This window comes from Austrofundulus limnaeus, unplaced genomic scaffold (genome assembly GCF_001266775.1).
Source record: "Austrofundulus limnaeus strain Quisiro unplaced genomic scaffold, Austrofundulus_limnaeus-1.0 Scaffold32, whole genome shotgun sequence".
In the NCBI taxonomy this organism is placed as follows: domain Eukaryota; kingdom Metazoa; phylum Chordata; class Actinopteri; order Cyprinodontiformes; family Rivulidae; genus Austrofundulus; species Austrofundulus limnaeus.
The window spans coordinates 283,452-295,642 of record NW_013952434.1 but is presented as its reverse complement, the minus strand read 5'-3'; the positions used below and the strand labels follow the sequence as shown (position 1 = coordinate 295,642).

Below are 12,191 nucleotides of genomic sequence, written 5' to 3'. Positions count from 1 at the left end.
TCCTACACACTGTGTCTTTAAATTAAAAAAATAATAATAATAATAATAAGGGGAAAAAACAGATTTTTTTTAAGCGCTGCAAGTTAAAATTTCTGTGCTTTGATATTTTGAGTTTGGTAAAATATGTTGAAAGATTGCTACATTTCACAAACTGTCAGTCACCATTGTGTTGTTTTGCTCTGGGGGTCGGGAAGGGATATTGACATTTCTTACTTTTTGCTAATGTTCTACAAACTTGGAAAGAAAATAAAGAACTGCAAAAAATGTCAAATTATGGAGAGAGGGCATCATAAAGACTAAAACCATCAATTTACTTGAATATTTCAGTCACATTTTGCAAACTGTAAGACAATTTGACTCAAACTTCCTCATCTCACCACAAGGTGGCAGAAGAAATGTTTTTAAAAGGGTAAAGTCTGCAAACAATCCTGATGATGTATGTTCCTGTGTGGAAGGGAAACTTTCATCCTAGATGAGAAACGCACTGAAGTCTGCACCCTGAATGTGTTCAATACTCACTGTATCCCATGCCCTGGATGAAATACTTGAAAGCCTCCGTCAGTTTGCCAGGCTGCAGAAAGAAGCACAAAGACAAGATGATCAGTCTTATTGTCGTTAATAATCACTTTGGTTTACGTAACGCTGACACGCTCCCCTCATCCTGCAGCTTACGGAGCAGGATGGGAGATATGACAGCTGCAACGAGCAGGTGCTGCTCAGATTACAACCTCACCACTGTCCTCTTGTTAATGCTCTTACTGCCAGCTTCTTACGTTCTCTTCCCACCCCTCCTCCTCCTCCCACCTGAGTATCTGTGCTAACTGGCCCCGGCTCTGCAAACATTCAAGTCTGTCCCGCAAGCGGATACACACCTGGTCAACTTGGGGCATGCCGCCACAATCTGCCATCTGCAGAGAAAAGAGAAAACAGTAGTTAGGATTTAATCTGGTTCATGCAACCYCTAAAGCTTGTTCCATTTTAGGCCCTTTACAGCAAAACCACTTTTAGTCATTAAATTTTACTTTTGGCTGCTAAAAGATTACCACCGGAGAACAGAAGTAGGTCAGTCGCCATAAAGCGAGCAAGCAGCGTGTGCATGCATGGACACGCTGTGCCATTGCAGCTCCAGTTAATGTGTCACCAAGTAAACGCTGACCTGCTGGAAACTTATCAGCCGAAGCATTTCCACCAAGGCTATTATAATCTGAGCAAGAAAAGAGAGGCGTCTCACCTTCAGCAGGGTGGTTTTGGTTGGGTCCAGTTTGGTGTTGCACTCAACCTGGGAACAAATCAAATGCAAACTTTAAAAAGAAAGAAGCTTAAAATGTTATTATAACTTAAAAAATATTAAAAAAAAAAAAACACTGGAGGAGATTTGTCGCTCCGCCTGAGCTGAAAGTAAAAATGGCTCAACAAATCTCTTGACTTCAGGAGATTACATCTAATCTGAATCACTTGATCTTTGTTCTCAGTGCCATTTTTACACGAGTCCAGTTAAATATTGTCCTGAAGCGACTGGAAAGCATGTTTGGCACAAGTTAGCTAATTAACGGGGGGTGAAAAGTTTAGTCGTTAGCCACGAGGCATTGTTTTATTGCTTCTGTGAACTGAATAAACTCACCACAGCGTCCACAGCAGGAGAATTGTCGCCAACCACCAGCAGAGTAGGACACCTGGACAAAGGAAACAGCACATTCAGTTGAGGATAATAGGCAATAGTTCTGATATTCACAACTGATAATCTGTGGAAAAAAACTATTAACAACAAAATGACCAAATTTGTATTTGCACCATCTGAAAAAAAAAAAAACTCAAATTTTAAACTTTTTATATCAGTTCAGGTCAATGCATATCAACATCAGTTTCACATTACATGGTCATTTACATCAAATTCTTCAGTTAATTAGAAACAAAAATAGCTGTGCCACTTCTGGCGCATCTTAGGACACTTCCAGCAGGATCAGCTTATTTCTAACAGAATAACCAGGTTAAGCAAATGTAAATATTTGACATGACATTTAGTCTGAACTGCTATAAATTGTTGACATTGTTGTTTCAGAATGGGAAAAATCAAGTTGGCAACCATCTTGATTGGCACCATCACTTAACATCCATTTTTGAATGGCATCTTGTCAAAATCAGATAAAATATGTACATTTTTCACAAAAATCCACATTATAAAGCTGAAAGCTGGTGGAACTTACTTGAGAGTTCTGGCATTGATTCCAGGGACAGGCCTCTCGATTTCAAGATCCCGTCGGCTGTTGAATAGTTGTAGCGACACATGTAACTAAATAGATTTTTCTTTTTACTTTTAACTTCTAAATCTGTTGAATTGCCGCCACTACCTTTCATAGGACTTGACAAAGAGGTGCAGGTTGAACTGGTTCATGGTGTTTAAGATGTGGTGGCGGTACGTGGCGATCAAATCGTGGTTGTGGTTGATCTCCTCCTGCGATGAGCAAAAACCACAAAGTGAAACCCACCAACGTGCTCTCAGCTCACGCTCAGCTGCCGCAGCTTGAGTAGCCCAAGCTAAAACATTTGAAGGCGTACCTTTCCAAACAGGTGAGTGATGATCATGTCCGGCATGGCGTGGGCCCAGCCGCTGATCTGAAATTAAACGCGACGTCAMATTTAGTTGCTGATCTGTTTAAAATTTAACWTTTGRTGAGTTCTGCGAGCTAAAACTCTGGACGTTACCTTGTTTGCAGCCCAGTCCATCCATCCTTCAGCACATGGGTTGATGTTGATGAGCATCAGACCCTCTACCATGTTAGGATAGTCCAGCTAAAAAAAAATAATAATCATAAAAACAAGAAAATAACTTATTGTTTTTTAATTTTATACCATGCATCAACTCTTAAACTCAAAGAAAGTGCTCTTGTTTCTACATTTTGAAGAAAATCATATTTTTTTAATAAAACTCTTATGCAAATTGCCAAACTTTTTGCTGCTGCTATTATCGTTTTAATGTCTTTAATTGCAGAGAAAATAAAATCCATTGTCTAGCCTATTAAACTCCACTGTGATCCACATCATCAGCTACAGTGAGGCTGAAAAAAAAAGGAGTTAAAAGTCTTTGTTAACCTTCTGTCAACAAAATGAGACTTCCTACTGAGAACAGTGTTATTGTTGAGCCAATTGTGAACATTCCTCCGGCCTTTATGGCTCAGCAGGACTCAAGCAATAAGCTGATTTCCAAAATAATCAAAAAAAAAAAAGGCAGCAGAAACCCTCATGATCTGGCTCTGCTAATCCAGTGTTAATTAAAACTCGTATTTATGAAGTGTGAACGTGAGCACAACGYGTGGGCTTACGGCGAATCTGGTCAGGACGTAGGCTCCGGCTCCGATGCCCATTCCGATGACGCTCTTCAGCCTGGGGTGCACAAAGTTTCAGGGGGACTGTTAGAACAACGGGTTAGAAATTTCCCCAAATATAACAGTGAGATGTCGGGGTGAAAACTGAAGCTCAATTTACCCAAAATGCTTCAGTACCAAAGGGAACGTCTCAGACAGCTGGTCCATGGAAGGATACTCGTATCTGAGGGGGAAAAAAAACACATTGTTACAAATCTCAGTAATAAAACACCATCTTATCACGAGTTTATGGCTCCCCACTACGATGGTTTCAGTTTTGAAGTGATGTTAAGGCACTAATAAGACGAGCCAAAGTATCACCCTCAAAGCCCAGATTAAGACTGAGATAAACACACGCCCTAGAGGCACATTTGTCTAATTAAGATGCCTTAAATCCATCGAAGGAGCTCCATCAACCTGTTGAGTCAAAGGTCGCAGACTGCCTGACACACATGAAAAGACTTGTGTGGACATGTGCGTCTCACCCGGTAGAGAAGGTGTTGGCTCCTTCGTGTTGYCCCGGGGCGTCGACGTGACACACAGCAAAGTGCTGCATGATTTCCGACATGTCCTCRTGGTTGAAGAGCGTGTCCCAGCAGGTTTTGTCTGGAAAACAGAAAAGYGCATCAAGGATACGCGCTCCAACTGGGACTTCAGATGCTCTTCTTGTAATCGACTTAATATACGATGTTCGGCTCYGTCAGCATAATCTGACGACAGGTGATCAAAACTCCACGGGATTTAGGAACGACAGATGTTTCGCCCAGATAAAGCTGAGTAAGGAAGAGGGCTTACGGTTCAGTCCAATGTCATGGAAGGTAAGGATGACGGGTCTGTCCCCTTTGGGRACCCCCTTCATGGTGCAGCGAAGTCTTCCATGAGGAGTCTCCACATCGTGTTCCTACGGATGCAAGAAAACTATAAATAAAAACTTTAAAAAGCATGAAGTTAGTAAATTTCACCCCCCAATAAGACAGTTTATTAAGTCAAAGAAGATGAGCCACAAAAATATTTGCTAAAACCTCCGTTTTCCTTTTAGCGCCTTCTCAGAAACTCCAATCGCAGAGGTCGCTTAATCCGTAAAACATCCCGTTGGAAACTACGGAGAGCAAATGTAAAGAAATCCTGTGGCGTACTCACGCTGACTTCAATCTCAGCAACAATCATTTCCACATCAGTTTCCTCCAGAACCATGTTTGCAGGCGTCGATCACAGCTTGCTACTGAACACTGTGGCCGAAGCGGCTCCTCGAGCTACAGATCCGACCCTCGCTAAGCCTCTGCGGCTGTTCAGCCCTGYGTTTTTATACTCTAGCTGCTTACCGGTTGGCCTAAGCTCCCCCAGCCTCCCATGGTGCCTTGCAGGCTGGTCAAAACAAGCTAATTCTAGATGACCATATCCTTAAATTGGATCAGCCAAAGTCAGACAGAAGCAGCATCCACTAGTGCACGGACATGAGTATGAATGATCAGTTGAAAACATGCTGAGCGAGGGCAAGATGGCAACCATTATTYAGCAACGTACAGGAATATATTCTCAAAATATACTTACTTTTATGACTCTAAAGAGCTCCACAAAATGTATTGGATCATATTTTTTGTCAAAATAATGCAAAATGATCCAAACATTGTGCTTTACCAAGACTTTGAGGAGTTTCACGTTTCTTTACTGCCTGCAACAAATAAAAGTCTACACGTCCATCTCCTTCTACCATCCACCTCTGCAGGAAGCCCTGAGGCAGCAGTTAAAACTGATGTGTGTGTAATTATACACTAGMATAAAGAGATACATTCACAAAACTCATAGCAAGAAACCCTTTTGTGCCAAGGCATTCAGCGTCGAAACCAGAAAAAAAACGCCACAATATCGTTCACCCTCGCTAATCTGGGGGTCACCAATTATCAGAAGCTTAGCCTCCACAGATTCCTGCCCCGGATCCTTCAAGTGATCCAAACAATGAGTGTCCAGTCAGAGGAACTCAGCGTGGAGGGRTTTCCTTTAGTCTTTGGCGGTCCCTTTTTTTTTTAGCAAGAAGGGAAAGCGAAGAGGCCAAAAAATGTCCCGTCTCTTCATTTACAAAGTATCTCTGTATTGTTATGGGGAAAAAACTTGCATATTTTTTTTATGCTTGAATCTTATTGCTGCACTCCATTAACACTCAAATTTGAATGTAAAAATTAACAGCTCAGATAAAGTCTCAAAATCCAATATGGCCGCCTTGTGACAGCAATCGTGTGTCCCTAATGAATACCGTTAACCTTCAGTAAATAGTTTTACCACAGTCCAGCTAGTAAAAATGAACCTCTTTATACACCAGATTTTTATCCTATTCGGTCTTTTTCAAAGAACCAGTTTGTTTCTCAAACGTCACACTTTACCCCACAGGCCAAACTCACCGAACTACTTCTGTAAAATGAGATTAAAATGATGGCTGCACGATGTTAGGTAAACAGACAACTAAGAYGTTGTTGAATATTGCAATTTCTCAATTTTATCAAACCTTAAACCTCAAACAAGCCATATCTAATTGAAAACATGGATGTCTTTTTCAAAAGGAAACTTACAGGAAACCTAAACATGTCYGTTTTTGGATCATGAGGAAACAGGAGTAACCGGATTTAGGCAAGTCCATTTAAAATACAGCGAAGCCCCGATTTTTTGCAGAACGCGAGCAAGGAACTGAATTTCTAAYGTTTGTGTTACAAAGTTGATAAATTATGTTCCTTTTTGTAGTATTTACTGTAATTCCGGTTTCTGCTAAATTGCAGGGATTACCGCAAACTACTAGTACTTCAGTTCTACGAACACATCTGTGAAAGGTTTGAGCATAAATTTAAAGAACGGTTTGAGTCTATGATTTATTGCAACACTTTGTCATATTGACATAATGAAAGTTATTGCACCYAATTTCTGTGAATACATAACCTGCATCAAAGTCTTTACAACACTTTTATAGGTGTTAATCATTCGTAAAACATTTACAACCTACTTGTAAAACATAAAAAAAATAAAACTCTTAAAAAGGGTAATCATGAGGCACTTTCACAAACAATTCCTTGAAGACCAGTCACTAATGGAACCGGTTAAGCAGGGGGTGCCTTCCAGTGAACTCCCTCAAACCATTTTTAAATGATGAACCCAGTTTAGCAGTCCCTTTTTTAGTTGTTTCCAAATGTTTACTCGTGATCARTCGTCTCCTTGGACTTCAGACACAGCAGCGCCGCTGCATCTGCGCACAAATATTTCACCTTGAAAACTAAGTTGAAAGTGAGCGTCATCGCTTCCAGCAGCTGACCAAATTAGCTGGGCTCCAATTAGATTTATGTCCAAATAAAATCTCAGCAGATGAGGAGTCGTCACAGTGATAGATGAACCTGCAGCTGTGGAAATCAGCGGCCGGGGATTACTGTTCACACTAACCACTAGGTGGCATTAAAAAAAGATGAGTCATGTTTTGTAAAGAAAAAAAAAGGGATCCGGAAACAAATCCTGTCATGCTTGCTTCATGTAACGGACATTAAACCCACAATAATCCGTGTTTTTAACTCTTAAGGTTGTGTTTGTGGAAGTGTACCTTTACAACAAGCTGCTGCACAGCTTCTCTCAGGCCCTGAAAGGAAAGAACAGAATAATGAAGGCACAAACTTAATAACATCACATGATATAATCTAATGTCCTAAGGGCCTCACCCGGTTAATGAACACATTTTCATATTCTTGGAGGTTTTAATCAACAGCACGACTCTGGATCTGCAGCTAAATGATCAGTAACTGAAGACAACTCTGCAAACTGTTTAAACGCAACTTTGAAATGCTGTTTTTTTCCCCTGAGTTAAAACCCCACATTAATATTCAATAAATCAGCATTTTACAGATTCTGCCCTCGTGTATTTATTGTGTAATCTAATGGYGCATCAAACGACACTGAAATCAAACCAAGGGAAACAAGAGAAAAAYACTCAAACTGAAACTATTTTCAAAACACGTATTGGACGCTCCTCGTACATACCGGCAGTTCCTTGTCAACCAACAGGGGTTTGGACTCAACAACCTGGATGTCGTCCATTTCAGCGAGTCTGAGGGGGAGAACACAGATGTTAGGCATAAAAAAACAACTTTTAAGAAAACTGCAGAGATCATTTGCAGAAAAAGAACAATTATATACTGCATAGATTAAATCATTTAAGGAATGGATATAATATATGCTTTGAGATTAACCAAAATAAAAAAATGGAAATTTTGAGCTTCAAACAATAAAAAAATAGACTGCTATAATCCCGTCAGGTTGTAGAGTAAGAGGTGCAACCAGACACAACCTGAGACGTAAAAACACACCAAAACTTGCAGAGACTTGCAGTTGTGACCTGCAGTAACACGAGGATCACACCCTACAACTGTCTACCGTAGAAACAGAATAGATAGGACCCTCAGGCAGATGGCGGACAAAGATGGAGCTTCGACGGGAGTGGGGGGGAGAGAGAGGAAATGTGATCTGACCTCCTCCGACCCCTCTCTGAAACTTGTTTAAAAAGGTAACAATGGCAAACTGAAGCTGGCTGTCAACAGAACTCATAGCTGAACAGGATATTTGTTTTGAGACGAGGGTAGATTTCAGGAAGGAACACTGAAGCAGTGTTTGGCCGCGGAGCAGTTTTAATGAAGAAAAAAAAAAGAGAAGAAGAGGAGAAAACAGAAAAAAAGAAGGAGAGGAGCCAAGCTGTGTAGATCACGCTGCTTTGTCGGGAGAAAAACACGCAGGCAGTGACTGTGCATGCAAATCAAATTATTCAGTTAAGAGGACTCTTTGTCCACCGGCCTGGTCAATCCTGAGAAGCTAAAGGCTTGCCCCCTTTTTTCTCTACAGTGGGGGGTGGGAGGGGGGACACAACTGACCAAGACATCCACACAAACAGGAAGCAAACTGGTTCCCAGCTAAGCATTCCAACTTCTTTTCAGGCTCTGCCACTTTTTTTTTTCCAGCTTTGAAGAATGTGCTAAAAAAAACAGCCACCACAGAAAGTTGGACTTCCAGCACAGCTGAGGGGTTGTGTCACAGCAACCTGCAGTTTAGTGGAGAATAATTACGTTTAGAAACCCGGATGTCTGACAGAACGCGCCCAGGAAACACACACACACACACACACACACACACACACACNACACACACACACACACACACACACACACACACACACTCGTGTGTGACTCGAGGGAAAACAAGCGCCCAGCCCGGCCCGGATCCCACACAGCGGTGGAGGAGGGTCAAACAACAGGTTCGATTGTCTGCGCAGCTCCAAAGCGCGACCACCGCTGCACTGCAGGAGCTTTGTTGGAAGGGGGCAAGACATCGGCCCACGCCGAGATTCCTCGGGTCATGTGAGACAGAAAAGGGACRGTCATGATCAGGCTGAAAGAAAGAAAGCAACTGTTTAGGGCCCGTTTTGGATAATAAAGTGTGAGAAATAATTAGGCCAATAAAACCTGAACTATGTGAGGGTTAAAAGGGGATATTTTAATGTAGAAATCTGTGCAGAGATTCTGAACTATCAATATCTTACCTGCRGTAGATGAATCTTTGGACGGCCTAAACTGAGAAATTGTTTAATTCTAATTGGATTGATAAGTCTAATCAAGCAAATGTCAGTTATGTCCTTGTGACTGTTGGCAGCAAAGGAACAGCATTCAAAATATAAATCCCAAAAAGTTTTGAAATTTTGCAGGGGTCTTCATTTTATTTTATTTTTTTCCCCCTCAAAGTAGTCCTGCAGGTGTTGCACACATCCGGTCTCTTAAAATCTTCTGGATTCTTCGAATTTAGGTTCTTTCTAATTGGTTTTTGTTTATTTCTGCAGGATATTTAGTTAAAAGCATGAAAAGGTGATACAGCCAGCTGCTACCGCTGTGATTTGTGCTTCCGAATAACCGTTTCCCTGCCTGCAAATAATCTGACAATGCAAAACTGACAGCAAGATAAAAGTTTCTTTAGTCAGGATAAACTTTTTCCTCCATGCTGACGCTGCTCAAACAGCTATCTACAACAGGTAAGATAKTCATGACTTTTTCACAGAACCCTGCTTCAAAATATGAGATTTTATTAGAATAAAAACGGAACTATAACTTTCAAAAAAGCGTAGACTTTCTTGTACACTTCACCCTCTCTTAACCCGATGTAAACAGCAGGGTTTGGCTGAGATGTGGGTCACCTGCTGCTTCACACCTACAGAGAGCTGCCCGCTGCGCTGATCGTGTTTCACCTGGCTGAAGGGAGACAAACGGGCAAAAGGTCCAGCTTACTGTCTAAATAAATTGCACAGGTTGCAGTAAACATTAGTTTTTTCCTCGTTTAACTATTTGAACTTTTTTTTTTTGCAGCGTAACTTTATCTCCGTGTGGATCTCCCTGTAACCGTGCACCAATGGAATCATGGGAAAAAAAAAGGTGGCAGCTCTAAAACCGGTTCTGGTAAACATTTCTGATTAGAACGGGCGTAATATTTTTATAGAAGTTTACATAGTTTGAAGACAATAGGAGGAGGAGAGGGAAGAATTTGAGTCTGGCAGAAGTGAAACTGAGTCATGCAATCATGAACAGGAAACAGAAGCAGGATATGAAGAAGTTTGGGATGATCTAAAAATGCAATGCTTCAAAAGAAAGAATGAATAATTTGACATTATGCATTGAAGCTATAACAAAAAACTCATGGATTTATTGCTTCTTATCGAAAAGGGAAGTGCAAGATCTGGACTTTGCAAGTTTTTTTTTTTTTTTTTTGAGAGCCAAAAATCAAGGCCAGCCCCTGATCCTCCTTCATTTCTCCCCACCACTGTCGTCCATCTGCAGAAACAATCACTGCTCCTGTAATCTTTGGGAACTCACTTAATCTGTCAAATCCCTGGTTCTGAAATATCAGCATGGCAGCAGCAGAAGGCCTGCTGCTKTAAGCTGCCAGGGACCTACATTTTCACAACAACAAAAAAAATAGTCTTTTTTTTCCTGCAAATGTCAACATGTTATCAGAGAAATCGAATAAACTGAAAACATGGTTGTTTACAGTAACAGCTGATGCTTACAGAGGCCTCCTGCATCATCACAACTCAGAGATCAAATTAATCTGTGAGGATTTAGATACATGTCAACATTGGCTCAGAATCCTCCCCTCCCTTGCATGAAAAAATGTTGGTTATTTTGAGAAAACAAAATAAATATAACATTTCTCTTATTTTCCCTCTATTTCCACGCCAATCATATTTCTTTGTTTTTAATATTGTGGCTGGGGAAAAGAGAATTTGTGGCAGTTGTTGCTMCCAGAATAAACATTTTACTTTTTTTGTTTATTTTTTGATGTGCACCATGCAAGTATTGCATGATAAAAAAAAAAGCAGCTTTCAGCAACATAGTGCATGATATTGGCCAAAACAATAACAAGCATTAGAATAAATCTATCTAAAAACCAACAAGGTGCACAGCTGTAGAGGATTCTGCAATTTTGATGTTTTTACGCGCAAACAAAAGAACAACGTGCTGCGCGAGAGCAGCACGCTGCTGCAGCAGCCATGAGGAAGTTTCCTGTTTCTCTAATAATAATAATAATTAAAAAAAAAAGAAAACAGTCATTCAGATCAAAAATCCTACCTGTGGCTTCAACTGCCGATTGTCCTGAGTTGAACTTGGGGGAAAAAAAGTCCGGGTGAACTTGTTTTGGTCTGTTTTAATCGGTTTCAAAACTGCAGGAGCGTCGCTGTGTTTATAAGGTGAAGGGGGATGTGTGCGCGTGTGTGTAGTGGGTGTGTGGGGGGAGGGAGAAGCGTGCAGCCCCGCCCACCTCCTCACCCTCATAGCTCTGTTGGGCAACAGCAGCTGTGGGGGATGAGCGTTTTGATGAGGAAACTGGGTGAAATGCTTGACAGAAGAAAAAAAAACAACAACATGACTCCATGTTTTAAATTGTTTTCATGCCAGAGTTTTACATTGATGCTCGTGTGTGGTGAATGATCCTCAGCTACTACCAAACCAATTTTTTTTTACCTCAGTACTTGTCAAATATGTTGAGTTTTACATATTTTTGTGTTTGCTGATTTTATGGAGCTGAGGCAGACATTTTCAATTCAGGTGGCTCCAAACGTCAATCAGTTGTGGATGAGCGTCCGGTAATCATTTCCTGAAAGTTTCATAACAATCCTTCCACAGGTTCATGAGATATTTTGCTAACAGACAGAGTTGACACCAACATTTAATGCTATTTTTAATGAATGTATTGAGCATTTAGTAAAGCTTTGAGTATGTGTGATAAATTACTCTCAGCTGCTACCAAATCAGATTTTAGCTCAATATCAATAAAATATATGAAGTTTTAGCCATTTTTGTGTTGTCTTAATTTAACGAGCTGAGGTGGCCTGTTTTGAGTCAGGTGGCTCTTAAAGACAATCAGTTGTAGATGGGCATCCAGTTATTACTCCCTGAAAGTTTCATCCTTATCCACCTGGTGGTTCATTAGATAGTTTGCCAACAGACAGACAGGGTTCAAATACACCGTTGATGGCATTTCTTTTAAACAAAAATATGGAGCATTTTGTAGAGCTTGGGGTATGTGCTGTGAATGACCCTCAGCTTCTATCGTATCAAGTTTTAGCTCAAATTATGTAAAACTAATAAGAGTTAAAGTCATTTAGGGTTTTTGTAAGATTGGCCGGCTGTGGTGGCCATCTTGGATTGGTTTGGCTCCAGTTGTAGGTTGACGTCTAATGATTAATGTCTGGGAGTTTCATTACAATCCGTCACGTGTTTTTTTGAGATATTTTGCAAAMGAGGATGACTCCAGTAATTATTATCA

The 12,191-nt window shown here is 40.8% G+C and overlaps 1 protein-coding gene across 2 annotated transcripts in view; it reads right to left on the bottom strand.

Annotated features, from left to right (window-relative positions):
* The window catches only part of ndrg1a (N-myc downstream regulated 1a), a 13,922-nt gene extending 2,770 nt beyond the window's left edge, over positions 1 to 11,152 (bottom strand). The window contains exons 1-15 of one of the 2 annotated variants that reach the window (XM_014005654.1): positions 10,994 to 11,152; positions 7,371 to 7,437; positions 6,937 to 6,972; positions 4,158 to 4,263; positions 3,848 to 3,968; positions 3,484 to 3,546; positions 3,321 to 3,381; positions 2,704 to 2,790; positions 2,557 to 2,613; positions 2,349 to 2,452; positions 2,205 to 2,261; positions 1,622 to 1,673; positions 1,232 to 1,279; positions 873 to 908; positions 520 to 571 (exon numbers count right to left, since the gene is read on the bottom strand). In XM_014005654.1, the coding sequence (XP_013861108.1) occupies positions 520 to 571; positions 873 to 908; positions 1,232 to 1,279; positions 1,622 to 1,673; positions 2,205 to 2,261; positions 2,349 to 2,452; positions 2,557 to 2,613; positions 2,704 to 2,790; positions 3,321 to 3,381; positions 3,484 to 3,546; positions 3,848 to 3,968; positions 4,158 to 4,263; positions 6,937 to 6,972; positions 7,371 to 7,427 (937 nt within the window). In that variant the 5' untranslated portion in view covers positions 7,428 to 7,437; positions 10,994 to 11,152. Of the gene's footprint in view, positions 1 to 519; positions 572 to 872; positions 909 to 1,231; positions 1,280 to 1,621; positions 1,674 to 2,204; positions 2,262 to 2,348; positions 2,453 to 2,556; positions 2,614 to 2,703; positions 2,791 to 3,320; positions 3,382 to 3,483; positions 3,547 to 3,847; positions 3,969 to 4,157; positions 4,264 to 4,502; positions 6,143 to 6,936; positions 6,973 to 7,370; positions 7,438 to 10,993 lie in introns of those variants that run through there. The other variant, XM_014005655.1, reaches the window with a different exon arrangement.
* Between the last annotated feature and the right edge of the window lie 1,039 nt (positions 11,153 to 12,191).